The sequence below is a fragment of the Stenella coeruleoalba genome, assembly GCF_951394435.1.
Source record: "Stenella coeruleoalba genome assembly, chromosome: 10".
NCBI classification, from domain to species: domain Eukaryota; kingdom Metazoa; phylum Chordata; class Mammalia; order Artiodactyla; family Delphinidae; genus Stenella; species Stenella coeruleoalba.
In genome coordinates this window covers 56735511-56753266 of record NC_137156.1, presented here as the reverse complement: position 1 = coordinate 56753266, position 17756 = coordinate 56735511, and the positions used below count along the sequence as shown (strand labels likewise).

At 45.2% G+C, this 17756-nt stretch overlaps 1 protein-coding gene across 3 annotated transcripts in view; it reads right to left on the bottom strand.

Annotated features, from left to right (window-relative positions):
- The window catches only part of ITGA9 (integrin subunit alpha 9), a 353362-nt gene that overhangs the window by 157768 nt on the left and 177838 nt on the right, over positions 1-17756 (bottom strand). For all 3 annotated transcript variants that reach the window (XM_079933602.1, XM_079933603.1, XM_079933604.1), the window contains one exon: positions 1031-1107. In XM_079933602.1, the coding sequence (XP_079789728.1) occupies positions 1031-1107 (77 nt within the window). The remainder of the gene's footprint in view (positions 1-1030; positions 1108-17756) is intronic.

Sequence of the window (17756 nt, the reverse complement as noted above, 5' to 3'; positions counted from 1 at the left end):
ACCTTCAAGAAGTCTGAAATAAAAGGTTGGCAGAGAGAAAAACAGAAGGCCTTTACGGAAGGTTCACCTTTAGCTGAGGGTTCATGTTCTGTAGGAGGAAGCCCTGCTCCAGGAGACTGGCTGTCTGTTCCCTGGATCAGGACAGCCGCCCCTCTCCTCCACCTGCTCCTGCCACAGAACCATTACTTGTTGTTAAAGCACAACACTTTAAGTGTGGGGAAAAAAATAAAAAGAACCTTTATAGTAGTTCCCGTATTCCTTTATATAATAATAAACTGAATCATAGGGGTTGTTCCAAACAGTTAAATATTGGCAATTTCACATGGCTCAACTTAATACAATGAGTAAACCTAAAATACACCCCTCAGGACTACCCTGGTGGCTCAATGGTTAAGAATCCTCCTGCCAATGCAGGGGACACGGGTTTGAGCCCTGGTCCGGGAAGATCCCACGTGCCACGGAGCAACTAAGCCCGTGAGCCACAACTACTGAGCCTGCGCTCTAGGGCCCGTGAGCCACAGCTACTGAGCCCATGTGCCACAACTACTGAAGCCCACGTGCCTAGAGCCCATGCTCGGCAACAAGAGAAGCCACCGCAATGAGAAGCCCACGCACCACAAGGAAGAGTAGCCCCCGCTAGCCACAACTAGAGAAAGCCCGCACACAGCAACGAAGACCCAACGCAGCCGAAAATAAAATAAAATAAATAAATTTTAAAAAACATTACATTAAAAATAAAATACACCCCCCAACACATACACATCACCAATACTCAGGGAAATTAGAAATACAAAACTCTAATTGTGAGATATGTGAGACTACAAACAAAACAAAAACCAAACTATCCCCCCAAATAATACTTGTTGTTAAAATTACAGTATAATATACACTTTCTTAAACTGCAACTTTTCATTTTAAACCCACCTCTATTTACCCTCTTCGGTGGGGAAATCTGCACATGCAGACTTTGGGCCTGAAGTCAGGACAAACAGCTTCCCAGAACAAAGTCAAGAAGGGGGCACTGACTCACCTGGAGAGTAACAGGTGACCCTGAAGCTGCAGGTCGGCGGCACAGTCCTCAGATCGGCAATTCCTTTCAAACACGGTCTGTCAGGGAGACACAAGAGGAAAAGCAAAACAGGGTTAGTGGTAAACGAGTAAATAACAGCTAACCACTTCCTTCCAAATCAGTGGGAATTCTTCCCGTGTGCTTGAGGCACAGCGAGGCCAAACAATACCAAAAAGTCGGAGTTTGGAGCAGACAAAGGTTTACTGCAGGGCCCTGCAAGGAGTCAGCGTCTCATGCCTTAAAAACCCTAAACTCCCTGAAAGCTTTCAGCAAAGCCCTTTCACAGGAAAGGTGAGGGAGGGGCGGGGTTCATTGTTGGAATCTTCTTGGTGTCAGATCCTTTGTTCCTGAGGTCGGGTCACATATTCCTGTAAACGTCCACCAAACAAATGTTAGTCTCTGTTATGACAAGATGGGGCAAGGTCCCAAGGCTCAACTTTCGCCCTCCAAGGTCCTCGTTAAGAGGCTGGCGGCGCCCTCAGAGCCAGGTCCCCAGGCGCCCAGGACCCAGCCGGCCCTCAGGCTCCTGAGGCCGCCCAACTGGGGGCCAGGTCCCGCCGACTGCGACCCAGGGTGGCTGTCGCCGCCATTAGGTCGCGGAGGCGGGCATGGGGGAGAGGTTCGCCGCTGCCTCAAGGCCGGAGCCCAGTGACAAGGGGCCCTCGGCCTGTCCCCGGGCCCCCAGCTCACCCGCCGGTGGAGGCCGAAAGGCCTGGGGGGTCCCGGGGAGAAGGCCGTGACCCATCTGTCTCCACACTCTCCGCCGCAATGACCGCTTCCCTGTTGACCCGGCGGAGTGGGACGTCTGACCACCGCGCCCCGGATCTCGCGCTGAGGGTCTCGCGGTAAAGGCCACGCAGCTGCCCCGCCCCTATTACAATTCGGGTAAGTCCCCCACCCCCATGGAGCCAGGTCCCGCAGGGCGAGGGGTCCTCAGCAGTTAACAAGGAAACCCAAGTCAGGGGTGGCCTTGACCACAGAAGGCACCCCTTGTCTGATTCGTCTCTTAGGCTGCTCAAGTGCTTCTTCAAGTAGTTGTTTCAAGAAAGGTACACGGTAGGTGTTCTTCCCATCTTTGAGATGATCTTTAAATGCTCTCAGATCGGAATGAATAATAACCCATGTGAGTCAAGAACTCTTAGGTTACAGTCTGGTCATTTCCCTCTGCTGTCGTGGCGAGGCAGAAAATCCGTATTTGATGTGGGTTCTGCCTGAACGAGGGGTTCATACTATAATTTTTAATTCCAAAGGGGAAAGTCAAAGGCAATTAGGCTCTGAGGCCAAGGGCACCACAACCAACTGAAGGGATCCTGTCTCGGCAGGGCAGCCGGTAGCTATCAGGATGGAGTGTCCTTTCTCTAACCAAGGCTGGGCCTCCTGGGCCTCCAGGGCCTCCACCCAGTGCTGGGGCCTAAAGCTCACTATGCCACACCCGACATCTTTCCAGGGGGCTTGCAGCGTGTGCCTGAGCTGAGCCTACCTGTGGAGGGCAGCCAGGAATCAGGAGCAGCTCTGGGGAGGAGTTACAGTTTTCTTCTCTCTGTGGTACCCGGCGGGCTTGTCTGTCCTTTCCTCTGGTCTCAATCTCTCTGATGTCTCTAATCCGTGAACAGCAGGCTTCCTGAGTCCACACGGACAGAGACTCTTCACTAGTTAGATGCCTTTGATCACTTTGGTGGGATTTCGGAGAGAGGAGCCTGTGGCCGTTTTTCAGTTGTCATTTATTCACTATTCAACTTCTCTGTCATCACTACTCATATTTCTGGGTCCCCCTCTAACACATACAGAGAACATAGTTCCACGTGATTCATCCTACTCCCACAAGACAAGTCCAGGCAGCTTCTCTGAGCATCCATGTGGACTCCAGCAAACGTGCTGGCCAACGAACAATCTAGACCCAACCAGGCAGAGTAACTTTGCTTATGGAAATTCATATTCCTGTGTCACATTTCCAAAAGAATAATATGTCCCAGACAACATTCCCTGCCGTGAGTGTGGGGGAAAAACTCATGAAAGTCTTGAGCAAAAAAAGGACATTCCCATGTTCTTTTAGCCAACACTGGGGGCAAAGAGAGAGCCAAATTTCCAGGAGATTTTAATAGGGGGCATTTGTGATTTATCTGCCATCTCAGTCAAGGAGAAAACAGGAATAAGTGGATGTGAGGTCTGCATGAATATCTCAGGTGGGAAAAGGCAGCTTTCCGAGGTTAGAAATGAGGAGAAACACCAAAGATGACTTTACCACCAAGCTGATGAAACTTCAGGCTGAAGGGCCTTCACTGACACGCTCCCACCGGGGCCTTGCACCTCACGTTCTATTCATGATGTTACTTGATTTTCCCCAAGAGAAGCTCTCCTCCCAAATCATATAAGCTTTAGGCTTCACTAAACCCAGCTCTGCCCCTGGTGACAGGCTTCTCTTTACAAATGTTTCTCCCATTTTACAGGCAAGAGACAGTCTGACTTCCAGCCTTTGGAGGTGGGGTGCGGTGGGGTGGGGAGCAGGTGAGAACTGACAAGGAGGAAGGGACCTACAGCCATCCCGTGGCACACAATCTGAAAAAATGAGGTGCCTGCCCTCCTCAGCTCCATCTCCCTGGCTCTCCTGTGCCAGCCACCCCTTAGCCTGGCCGTATAACTTCCCACCTCAGGGCCTCCCCACATGCTGAGTCCAAATGCCTCCACCGGGTTCACCTGGTATGTGTCCTTTCATCCTTCAATGAGCAAATCAAAACCACATCCCTGAGTCCCTGATAAGCTTGGGCTCTGTCATAAGTTCTTGTAGTTCATGTACTTTTCCTTCTACTGCTCATCTCGATTGTAACTAATTAATTTTATCACTACGTGTTTCCCATTTGTCTCCCCTGCTAAAATGATGCTCCAGGACTGTATTGGTCTTGTTCACCCCTGTGCCTTCCCTCAGACCCCAGCATGTAGAAGCTGCCACACTGGAGGACCCCACATGCTCTGAGAGATGGGGTGACCGTTGGAACATGGGCCAATGAGAATACACTGCTCATCAACACCAAAGCTGTAGCCCCCCCAGCAAAGAACTGTTGCTCAGCTACAAGCTCTGTCCTTGGTCTGACTTTCCCTTGTACTCTGCTATTTCCTGTCCCTGAAACTAACTTCTCTAGCTGTTAAGTCCTCCAGTGCTGCTGAATTTCCTTCCAACAAAGGCAAGCACTGAGTCTGCCATACACACACTCACACACAAAAACTGGGTGTATACACACACACACACACACACACACACACAAACACACACTCACATACACATTAGTTGAGTGCTTACACTGACCAGCTAAAATTAAGCACAAACTATAGTGAGAAGATAAAGCACAAGCTTAGAAATCAGTCCAGGACTCAATTTCCACATTTACAAAATGAAAATAACAGCATTAGTGACAATCTTGTTAATCCACATTAGCATTTAGCTGGGAGTGGGAGTTTGTGGCTATTACACTGTTCTTGTTTTAGGCATCACTGTCTACACCAGCAAATGTGAATGACAATGATGGTATGTAAGAGTGAGGTAAGAGTGAGCTCCACGAAGATTCCCTAGTGGACAGTGCAGTACAAGACCATGGAGAGAGAATCAAAATGAATCTCTCTCTGTGTAGACGACTGTACTTTCTGAAAACCAATGCACGATGTCTCCCATTGCACTCTTTACAATGTGACTCTGAGATTCCTCCCACAGAGAATGGCGTCAATACTTTACCCTTTGAATCTGGGTGGATTTGTGGCTGCAGAGAAGTGGTGCTTTGCAATTTCCAAGCCTAGTCATCAAAAGTACTAGAGGTTCCTCTGAGTTCTCTTGCGGCATTAGCTCCTGGACTATAGCTACTACCCTACAAGGAAGCCATGGAGAGGCCCACGTGGAGAGAAACTAACCGGCAGCATCAACTCGAGGCCACGGAAGTCAGCCGCCATGGAAATGGGTCCCCCAGCCCCACCAAGCTGCCATGATGTGGAGCAGAGATGAGCAGCTCTGACCAGGCCCTGCCAAATTTCAAATTCATGAACAAAATGAATGACTGCTGTTATTTTAGGCCACTACATTTTGGGATAGTTTATTTTACAGAAATAGTTTACTGGAATATTCCTCAACCTAATGGCCTCCCCTAACTTGGGTAATGGTGTGAACAAAAGTGGCTGTGCATTCCAAGCCCTGGCAAAGCCTTGGCTTAGGCAAGACCCTCCCCAGGCTGGGAATGAAGTTGTCTTATAGGTAAAATATCAAGACAGCAAGGAATCAAGAGACCTGTGTCATCCACCTTGGAGACTGAAGTTGAAACTCAGAGATCCTGCGCTTGGGACCTGGATTCGTCTCTCTGGGGCAAGTGACAGTTTTGTTTCCTGAGGAACTGAAAAACATCTCTCTGGGGCAGAAGCGGGGGCAGTCTGAAGCCTCAGAATGCTAGCTGACAGCATAGTTTCCAGGAGCAAGTAAAAAATATCTCTCCTGTACAAAGCGGAAAGAGTACAGGTTCTCCCTGAAGCCAATGGGCCAAACTACCAATTTTCCAACTTCTCCTCTGCCTGCTTCTCCACGTCTCCCTAACCCTCTGGGCAAACACAGGCCTGGCTGCCTAAATCAGGCAAATCTCAACCCAGCGTGGAAGCAGTCTCTCCCACCTCCTTCCAGCCTCGACCTCTGATTGGAAAATCCCTGTCAATTTTTTTTTTTTTTTAACCTGGAAGCAGCCATTCTGGAAAATGGAAACAGAGCTAAGAAGACATCATCTCTGAGGACGTCCCTGGTGGCACAGTGGTTAAGAATTTGCCTGCCAATGCAGGGGACACCGGTTCAAGCCCTGGTCCGGGAAGATCCCACATGCCACGGAGCAACTAAGCCCGTGCGCCACAACTACTAAAGCCTGCACGTTCTAGAGCCCGTGCTCCGCAACAAGAGAAGCCACCACAATGAGAAGCCCACGCACCGCAACGAAGAGTAGCCCCCGCTCGCTGCATCTAGAGAAAGCCCGCGCGCAGCAAAGAAGATCCAATGCAGCCAAAAATAAATAAAGAAACTAAAAAAAGAAAAAAAAAAAAAGAAGACATCATCTCTGATTCCTCTCTGTCTACAGGAGATTAAACTCCTTCTCTCAGGAGACGACTGTTTCCTGCCTTGGGCTTTGCAGTCTGGACACCCAGTGGCCTCCCCAGCCTCATGGACTAGATTTCCATGCTGGCTCCTTTCTCACCCTAGTCTTCATCTCAGCTTTCCCTGGAGAATACACTTTTCTTTTTGAAATCCTTTCTCCAGCTTCTCCTCCAATCCTTACTCTACTTGTTTTAGAGTAAGGTTGGCAGATTTTTCTGTAAAGGGCCAGACAGTAAATATTTTCAGCCTTGAGGGCCAGATGGTCTCAGCTACAACTGCTCAGCTCTGTTGCTAGAGCAAAAGCAGACATATGTAAAGGAATGGCCATGGTTGTGTCAGTAAAACTTTATTTATAAAAACAGGCAGCAGGCTAGATTTGGCCAGCAGACTGTAGTTTGCCCATTCCTGTTCTAGAATATTTGGATACTTGTTTCCTCATTCCCTTTAGGCCAGGGGGGTTGGGGGGAGGGTAGAAGACAATGAATTCAGTTCAATTTAAATTTTGCTCTGAACCAGAGCACAGAGGCTGGAGTTGGCTGTGTTTTTCTCACAAAGCTGTGGCCACCAAGGCCAAAACAACCTTGGGTGCGTGTGATAGCTCAATGGCTGCCCTGGCCAAGGCTGACTTCAGAAAAGCAGTCGCCCAGGTGCTCAGGCCTTGGAGGGCCGATTTTCTCCCACGCAAATCTACAGTGGAAAAATCTGCACTGATCTAGCAGGAAGTAGGATTCTTAGTCTATTCCAGCTGTCACGTTCAGAGGAGGCTCAGTTTCTTGAAGTTGGTGATATTAGCTTTAAAAATATATAAATCATTGATGTAGGATAGACACTGTTTATAGGGTTGCCATGGCAAACCGGTCCCATGCTGACACCTGAGAAAATAGGACAATTGGATTGGGTGGGAATTAATGCTTTTCAAATCCCAGCCCAAGGCTGTTTGTAAGCTAAAATGAGCGAGACATTTCCTGATGGGCAATCTGACTTTGCAGAAGGTGTCTGCCTGGACAACAGGAGGGACATTTCTGAACTGCTGTTCCTCCCATTGTCCCACATAAGTTCCCAGAGGCCCCAGCCACAGGTAATTCATGCCTGCAGCCCCCAGCACCTAGCATAGTATTAAACATTTGTGTGTGTGTGTGTGTGTGTGTGTGTGTAAATGCCATGACCTGAGTGTAAGAGGTTTCTCCTTCCCGATTCCATTTTAATGCTTTTTCCAGAATGCAAAATTGTCCTTAATGTGGCACATTAAAGACCTCATTCCTGGGTGGTCCCAGGAATTTCAGCTCTATTGAGTCTTATACCCAAATGAAGGAAGAGTCTCATAGCTTGGTATTTAAAATCAGGTCACGGGCTTCCCTGCTGGCGCAGTGGTTAAGAATCCGCCTGCCAATGCAGGGGATTTGGGTTCGAGCCCTGGTCCGGGAAGATCCCACATGCCGCGGAGCAGCTAAGCCCGTGCGCCACAACTACTGAAGCCCGCATGCCTAGAGCCCATGCTCCGCAACAAGAGAAGCCACCGCAATGAGAAGCCTGAGCACTGCAACAAAGAGTAGCCCCACTCACTGCAACTGGAGAAAGCCTGCACACAGCAACGAAGACCCAACGCAGACAAAAATAATAAATTAAATAAATAAATAAATAAAATAAAATCAGGTCATGCAGACAGACTTGCTTTCTAAAGAACAGCACATCCACAAGAATAAATTTAAGACAAATACTTTGTAAAATTAAAGCTGAGAAATTCCTTCTATCTCAGGGTCTGTATAAATTGTCCTTTCAGATTTTGAAATCATGGGAGGAGTCCAGTTGGTTTCCCTTTAAACAACAAACGTGGTACTGATTTTGCTTCATGTCCCCCATGGAAAAACTGGAAGTGATAAATGCTTCTGTCTTTTGGGTATCCCTTGGTTTACTCCATGGCCCTGTGGTTTGGAGAACAGCCCCCACTGCCTGAAGGCAACATTCTGAAGATCTAGTTCAATCCCCATGAAGAAGTGAGTGGGAGGAGGAACTGCTCAGGGAGGTCCTGCCCACACGGGCCTACATCTGGCCTCTGGACCCTCCCAGTGTCCTTTCCAGGTCTGCCTGAGACTTGGTGGCTTTTTGCAGGCCATATTTCAAGTCCCTCTACAACAACCTCAGCCATCAACTCCCCTCTAGGGATCTCCTGCCTTCCAGGACCAGAATTTCCTTCTTTTTTTCTTATAAATTTATTTATTTATTTTCAGCTATGTTGAGTCTTCGTTGCTGCGTGTGGGCTTTCTCTAGTTGCGTCAAGCGGGAGCTACTCTTCCGTCGCGATGCACAGCCTTCTCATTGCAGTGGCTTCTTTTATTGTGGAGCACGGGCTTTAGGCGTGAGGGCTTCAGTAGTTGTGGCGCACCGGCTCAGTAGCTGTGGCTCACAGGCTCTAGAGCGCAAGCTGAGTAGTTGTGGCACACAGGCTTAGTTGCTCCGCGGCATGTGGGATCTTCCCAGACCAGGGCTCGAACCCGTGTCCCCTGCATTGGCAGGTGGATTCTTAACCACTGCGCCACCAGGGAAGCCCCAGAATTTCTTTCATTTCTTCTTTTTTTTTTAAAGGGCCAGAGTTTCTTTGCCTTGATTTTTACCCTGGAATCTTTTGTGTTCTTTTATCTTTTTAAGAAAAGGTTGCTGTTAGTCACAAGAGGCAGAAAACAGAACCAACAAGTTCAAAAAAAGGGTCTGGTGCTGTCAGAGAAAAGGAAGAGTATTCTAGCCATGCTTCTTTTTTTTTTTAAATTTGGCTGCGCTGGGACTTAGTTGCAGCATGCGGGATCTTTAGTTGTGGCATGCGGGCTCCTTTAGTTGCGGCACGTGGGATCTAGTTCCCTGACCAGGGATGGAAACCGGACCCCCTGCATTGGGAAGCACGAAGCCTTAACCACTGGAGCACCAGGGAAGTCCCTAGCCATGCTTCTAAAAGCTGCTGAGTCAGACGTAGTCAGGCAACTAGGAGTGAGAAAGATGGCTTCAAACTGGAGAGGACGCCAGGGGGACCTCTCCTCCCCTGTCTGCAAGAACATCATGTGAATGGGCTCCAGGTAGCATTTCAAGTAGCAAGAGCCTGGCCTTTGACTTCCTGAATCATCTCAGAAGATACCAAGAGAGAAGCTAAGATTTCTTCCCCAGTTAGAGACTATCCACTGGATGTGCACCCTTGCTTGTTTACACACACACTCCACGTGCTTGTGCGGGAGGTTTTTAATAAAGCAGGACAATGTAGAAGAAGATCCAACAGGCTGAAGATTTGGAGGAAAACCACTGTTTTCTTCTGAAAAGAGTTTTGGAGGACCAGAACACATTCTTTCCAGAAAACTGCAAAGATAATGGTTGTAATTCAGTTTGCTAATCTTTTGTTAAGGATTTTTGCATCTATGTTCATCAGCGATATTGGCCTATAATTTTTTTTTGGGTGTTGTTCTTGTCTGGTTTGGGATTAGGGTAATGCTGGCCTCGTAAAATGAGTTAGGATGTGTTCCCTTCTCTTCCGATTTGTTTTGGAAGAGTTTGATAAGGATAGGTATTAAACCTTTTTTTTTCTTTTTTTCGGTACGCGGGCCTCTCACTGCTGTGGCCTCCCCCGTTGCAGAGCACAGGCTCCGGACGCACAGGCTCAGCGGCCATGGCTCATGGGCCCAGCCGCTCTGCGGCATGTGGGATCCTCCCAGAGGGGGGCACAAAGCCGTGTCCCCTGCATCAGCAGGCGGACTCTCAACCACTTCCCCACCAGGGAAGCCCTAAATCTTCTTTGAATATAAATAAAAAGAAATAAAGAATCGCATGCTGCGGGAGTTCCCTAGTGGTCCAGTGGTTAGGACTTGGCACTTTCACTGACGTGGCCTGGGTTCAATCCCTGGTTAGAGAACTAAGATCTCGCAAGCCGCATAGCGGGGCCAAAATAAAAATAAAGAATCTCATGCTAAAAAAAAATTGCAAAGATAAAGTATAACACTGAAGAAGAAATTGTAAAAATTCAACAGGTGACTACAAGTACAGCCCAGCCTTTGATAGTAGGTGTAACCTCTCCTTTGCTCTTTGGATTAACCTTGACGGGAAGCCTGAGAAACAGATACAGCCAGACTTCCGTGGTCAGTAATGTTGAACTACATACTTGTTTTCCTCACTTGTACTTGAAAGTGGATGGTTTTCACAGGTGTTTCACCACGGTGCCCTTTCTGAGAAGATTAGCCAGAGGCTGATGCCAAACAGCTAATGCCTATAAAAGTAGGACTGATCAGGCTGATATAGGGAGGGGGGTGGACACCTCCTCCTCTAACACCCCTTCTCCTCCACTGCACCAACCTGCTCCCTTGAATCCAGGTGTGTGCTCTGGAACCCGCAGGTTGGATGGTCTCTGAGACCTGTCTGGCTCTGACGTCTGGAGTTACTCTGCTCTCTCCTCCCTGCCAACCCCTCAGATTTCCATCCTTCTGCAGAGACTTTACATATGGTAATGAAAATAAACCTTAGAGCTGTAAATAATAGAATTTTAAGCTGGCTGTGCACCTCAGCCAGGAAAGCATTACCTAATGTCCAGGCTGAACAAACACTGAGTCTTTGTGGGCACGGGGCTGGCATCCCACACACCCAGGCATTGAGGGGCCGGGGTGGGAGGTCCAGATGGTGATGGTTTCCAGCACAATGGAGGTTCAGAGTTTATGGCTTCAACATAGTAAAACGTTAATATTAGAGTAAAACAGTTCACCTTTCCCTTGAAAGATGACAAAGTGAGTATTCTCAACATAGCCAGTGCCTTTCCTCTCACCAGCTGTGTCTCCTCCATCTTGATCTTCGAAAAAATAGACTCACACGTGCACAAAGGTACTGTGGAGTAGGTAAGTCGTCCTAAATCACACACCTTGCTCTCCTGCCTGGTAGGAATTCTTAGAGAGTTCATGGAGCACATTTATTTCAATTATACAGCTTTGCTGAATCTGCAGTGAAGAAATTCTGATACGACGTCCAATGTCTGCAGGAGGACCTAGCCTTGTGCTCTTTCAGAAGGGCCCTTTCCACTGAGATAGGTTTACTGAGCATCCTCTATGAGCCAGGCAGTGCTAAGCATTGGGGGTCAACAGCAAAAATCAAGGTGTTACCTGGTCTGGGCCCTTATCTGGAGGCTCTGGGGGAAAATGCGCTTCCAGGCATACTCAGGTTGTTTGCGGAATTTACTGCCCTGTGGTTGTAGGACTGAGGTCCCCATTTCCATGCTGACACTCACCAGGGAGGCTCTCTCAGCTCCTCAAGGTTGTCTGCATTCCTTGTCAAGTTGCATCACCGTCTTCAAAGCCAGCAATGGCAGGTCAAGTCCTTCTCAAGCTTCAGATCTCTCTGACTCCTTCCTCTCCTGCATCTCTCTGACCTATTCTTCCTCCTTCCTTCTGCCTCCAGCTGGAGAAAGATTGGGCCCATCTGGATAATCCAGGAAACTCTCCCTAGTGTAAAGCCCATAACCTTAGTTACAACTGCAAAGTCCTTCCCTTTGCCATGTGATGCATTATATTCACAGGTTCCAGGAATGAGGGTGTGGACATCTTTGGGGGCCATTCTGTCTACCACAGTGGGTGGCTGGGAAGTCCAGCCCCAGCCAGGTCTCTTTGGGGGCCTCCTGAGGAAGCCTGAAAGCAGTTATTTCCAAAGCTCTACTCTGTGTATAGGGTTTGAAGTCAGGGCCTCTGTCATAGCCATTGGTATGCTCACCTGTAGGAGAAACATTAGGGCCCCAATGACAGCCCTTCCTGCTTTCCCAGCACACAGGCCAGCCAGAGCTTTCCAGGACTGTTTCATTTCATTCCATACTCTTTCAGCAGCTGAGACCCACTAGGAACTGATGATGAGTCAACTCTCTGAGTGTATCAGACAGAACCTTCATGAACTGACCTGCAAGACCTTCCTGGGGCTGCTAACTGGCCCCCCAGTCCAGGCAGACCACCTCAAGAAGATGTGATGGTCTCCTGTCCCCTACCAGTTCAATCAAGTCCAACTCCCTGGTCAGTGAACAAGTGGCCTTAGACTGTCTGACTGTACCTCTAGCCCTAATGGCCCCTCTCCTTCTCCTCACTAGATGTCCAGCCACATGGAAGACCATTAGCATCCATCACTCCCTCCTTCTCTGTTGGTCAAAGCCCTCCAGCCCCAAGTATACAAATCCTACTTCTTCCATGAGGCTCCAGCCAATTCTCCCTTCTCCAGAGAGCATCTCCTTATCCTCAGCTGGAAGAGGTCTCCAGAGTGAAATTCACACACACTAGTCTGAATCTCACTTTCTGCTCTGTATAAGTTATTCCTGTACAGTCTCTAAGTCTACTAAGGCAGCAATGTTTCATTTATCTTTTTATCCACATCTTACGTGTAGCAGACATTCAATTAGCTGAATTGCTCTTAGATTTATAGTCCTTTTAAATTACTCTTCTGGCTAATGGATAAAACACTTTGTTGTTGTTATATCTGTACCAAATATATCTTGAGGCAAGAGAGGCAGGTCTCTGCTTTCCTTAAATTTTTAAGGTGAAACGTGCATTCATCAGTCTGTATGTTCTACAGAGGCTGTAGCATTAGAGCTCCAATATTCTCCAAGTGCCCAGAATCCCAACAGGTCCTCAGCAACGGTGGCAACCCCACTATTCACACATACAGCCTGGCACCCACCCTGAAACCCATTTTCTCCCAAGGTTGCTCTTCACCCAGCAGAGGGAAGACTTGGCCTCCTGCCTGCCTCACTCACTCCCACTCTCTGCCAAAAGCCTTGGATCCATCAGTAAGCCTGTACTTAACATGCTCTAACCCTTAGCCAGACTCATCAAGAAAAGAAGTGAGAGGACGCAAATCAATAAAATTAGAAATGAAAAAGGAGAAATCACAACTGACCCCGCAGAAATACAAAGGATTACAAGAGACTACTACAAACAACTATATGCCAATAAAATGGACAACCATGAAGAAATGGACAAATTCTTGGAAAGGTACAATTTTCCAAGACTCAACCAGGAAGAATTAGAAAATATAAACAGACCTATCACAAGTAATGAAAGTGAAACTGTAATTAAAAATCTTCCAACAAACAAAAGCCCAGGACCAGATGGCTTCACAGGTGAATTCTATAAAACATGTAGAGAAGACCTAACAACGATCCTTCTCAAACTCTTCCAAAAATTTGCAGAGGGAGGAACACTCCCAAATTCATTCTACAAAGCCACCATCACCCCGATACAAAAACCAGAAAAAGATATCACAAAAAAGAAAATTACAGACCAATATTCACTGATGAACACAGATGCAAAAATCCGCAACAAAATACTAGCAAACAGAGTCCAACAACATGTTAAAAGGATCATACACCATGATCAAGTGGGATTTATCCCAGGGACGCAAGGATTCCTCAATATATGCAAATCAATCAACCTGATACACACTATTAACAAATTAAGGAATAAAAACCATAAGATCATCTCAATAGATGCAGAAAAAGCTTTTGACAAAATTCAACACCCATTTATGATAAATACTCTCCAGAAAATAGGCATAGAGGGAACCTACCTCAACATAATAAAGTTTATACATGACAAACCCACAGCAAACATCATTCTCAATGGTGAAAAAGTGAAAGCATTTCCTCTAAGATCAGGAACAAGACAAGGATGTCCACTCTCACCACTCTTATTCAACATAGTTCTGGAAGTCCTAGTCATGGCAATCAGAGAAGAAAAAGAAATAAAAGGAATACAAATTGGAAAAGAAGAAGTAAAACTGTCACTGCAGATGACATGATGCTATACACAGAAAATCCTAAAGATGCCACGAGAAAACTACTAGAACTAATCAATGAATTTGATAAGGTTGCAGGATACAAAATTAATACACAGAAATCTCTGGCATTCCTATATACTAACAATGAAAAATCAGAAAGAAAAATTAAGGAAATGATCCCATTTACCATCACAACAAAAAGAATACCTAGGAATAAATCTACCTAAGGAGGCGAAAGACTTGTATTCAGAAAACTACAAAACACTGATGAAAGAAATCAAAGATGACATAAACAGATGGAGAAATATACCATGTTCTTGGATCGGAAGAAGAAATATTGTGGAAATGATTATACTACCCAAAGCAATCTACAGATTCAATGCAATCCCTATCAAACTACCAATGGCATTCTTCACAGAATTAGAACAAAAAATTTTTACAATTCGTATGGAAATACATAAGCGCCTGAATAGCCAAAGCAATCTTATGAAAGAAAAACGGAGCTGGAAGAATCAGGCTCCCTGACTTCAGACTATACTACAAAGCTACAGTAATCAAGCCACTATGATACTGGCACAATAACAGAAATATAGATGAATGGAACAGGATAGAAAGCCCAGAGATAAACCCATGCACATATGATCATCTAATTTACAACAAAGGAGGCAAGAACATACAATGGAGAAAAGACAGCCTCTTCAATAAGTGGTGCTGGGAAAACTGGACAGCTACATGTAAAAGAATGAAATTAGAACACTACCTAACTCCATACATAAAAATAAACCCCAAATCGATTAAGACCGAAATGTAAGGCCAGATACTATAAAACTCTTAGAGGAAAACATAGGCTGAACACTCTCTGACATAAATCTCAGCAAGATTTTTTTTGACCCACCTCTTAGAGTAATGAAAATAAAAACAAAAATAAACAAATGGGACCTAATTAAACTTAAAAGCTTTTGCACAGCAAAGGAAACCACAAACAAGACGAAAAGACAACCCTCAGAATGGGAGAAAATATTTGCAAACGAAACAACTGACAAAGGATTAATCTCCAAAATACATAAACAGCTCATGGAGCTCAATATCAAAAAAACAAACAACCCAATTAAAAAACGGGCAGAAGACCTAAACAGACCTTTCACCAAAGAAGACATACAGATGGCCAAGAAGCACATGAAAAGATGCTCAACATCACTAGTTATTAGAGAAATACAAATCAAAGCTTCAATGAGGTATCATTTCACACCAGTAAGAATGGCCACTATCAAAAAATCTAGAAACAATAAATGCTGGAAAGGGTGTGGTGAAAAGGGAACCCTCCTGCACTATTGGTGGGAATGTAAGTTGATACAACAACCATGGAGAACAGTATGGAGGTTCCTTACAAAACTAAAAATAGAACCACCATATGACCCAGCAATCTCACTACTGGGCATATACCCTGAGAAAACCATAATTCAAAGAGAGCATATACCACAATGTTTATTGCAGCACTATTTACAATAGCCAGGACATGGAAGCAACCTAAATGTCCATGGACAGATGAATGGATAAAGAAGACGTGGCACATATATACAATGGAATATTACTCAGCCATAAAAAGAAATGAAATTGAGTTATTTGTAGTGAGGTGGGTGGACCCAGAGTCTGTCATACAGAGTGAAGCATATGTATGGAATCTTAAAAAAAAAAAAAAAAGGTACTGATGAATCTAGTGGCATGGCAGAAATAAAGACGTAGACACAGAGAATGGACTTGAGGACATGGGGTGGGAGGGGAAAGTTGGGGCAAAGTGAGAGTAGCATGGACATATATACACTACCATATGTAAAAGAGATAGCTAGTGGGAAGCAGCCGCATAGCACAGGGAGATCAGCTCGGTGCTTTGTGACGACCTAGAGGGGTGGGATAGGGAAAGTGGGAGGGAGGCTCAAGAGGGAGGGGATATGGGGATATACGTATGCATATGGCTGATTTACTTTGTTGTACAACAGAAACTAACACAGCATTGTGAAGAAATTATACTCCAATAAAGATGTATAAAAAAATAAGAAATAAAAATAAATTTAAAAAAACATGCTCTAGTCACTGACTCCATGTTATATACACTGTGCAGCTATTCCACCTGAACTAGACCATCAATGAGGGCAGACCCTGACTCTAAAAGATCGCCAGAATTTGCGCAACTATGTACCAACATGGGCTTTTAGTGCCTTTTAGTTGAAGAGACTAAGGCACTTAAATCCTAAAGTTACCTGGCAAAATGAAGAGTTTCAATGAGTTTATTCCTTCCTAGGAAAGAGGTTAGATGCTCTTTGTGGACCTGTCACATACATACAAGTTAAAAATCAGCTCTGCTTCCTAGAGTGGGCCTAGCTCTCAGAATCTTTCCCTTAAATTAAGCCAACATCTGGAAGACACATGGAGAAAGACCATTAAATTATTATTATTTTTTTTTTTTTGCCATAATCAGGAAAAGGAGTAAAGCAAGGATCATTCTCCCAGAATTTTTCTCAGGCTCCTGGACAATCTTCTCAATCTAAGGACAATATTTTTCTTTCATTTTAATTTCAACCAAAGAAATCACATGGTTAAAATAATAACCTCCTGCCACACACCTCCATATACTGAGTCCTCCTCTCAAGAGGAACCACTCTTACCCATGTCCATTTATGTTTCTTTTGATGATTATTTCCATATCTCTAGAAAATATACTGATACTACTACTTCTTGATTTATCAGATTTAGACATTTTCTCACTGAATTCCTTCCATGATAGACAAGAATTGAACTCACCTATATGAAGGCCCCCTCCCACCATCCACCTTCCTAATTTTGACAGGCAAATCGTTACTCTCAGCTCCTCTGCTGCACTGGTTCTCAAATGTTAGCTGCATCAGAATTACCTGATCAGCTTGTTAGAACTCAGATTGCTGGGACCCACCCATGAGTTTCTGATTAAAGGGTCCGGGGTGGGGTCCAAGAATTTTCATTTCTGACAACATCCCAAGGGAGTTTGATGCTGCTGGTTCAGCGACCACACTTTAAGAAGCACTGCTCTACTGGTAACCTCTGCAATTTTAAGTAATCACAACTTTTTCTTGTTTCATCAAGTTTTACAGTATCTCTTGGCTCACCAATTTAAAAGATTAAGACATTAAAACAACTTGTTTTGTTCTATTTTAAACTCTATACAGTAAAATTAAAGACATTTACACTATGTACTCTAACCATAACTGATTTGGCTTGACTGTAAATACTAACAACCAATAAATCATGTTGTCAATATGGCCTCTTGATTACTGTTCACAGAAGAGCCAAGACAAGTGTCATGATTACATATCTTCCTCTACAGGTGCAAAGTTAAACTACTAGAATACTCAACTTTTGCTTAAGGGAGAATGCTTCTAGTATTAAGGTCCTTCTCTTCCATATATTCTTCTATTTGCTTAAAATCCCACCACATTTTAATTTGTCTTATATTTGAACCATGACATATTGGCCATGTTTTTATTTTCCTGGGAATTTTTGACTGCCTTTATTTTTTCTTAACCATAGAAAAAATATATTCCATCTACACTGTATCCTGAATATTTGCTATTCTCTTGTCATTCTGCTATGGCTGGCTTCATTCTTCTCGAAGTTCATTGATCCCCTGTTCTAAACTGATCAACTGTGTTTTAGACTTGCTGCACAGTTGTAATCCTGGAATTTCTTGTCATTAGACTTCTAGGAGTTAGTTCTTACATCCCCCATATTGCTCCTTCTAATTGTCACCCTTGTTTTCTTGGAGTGCATCTCAGG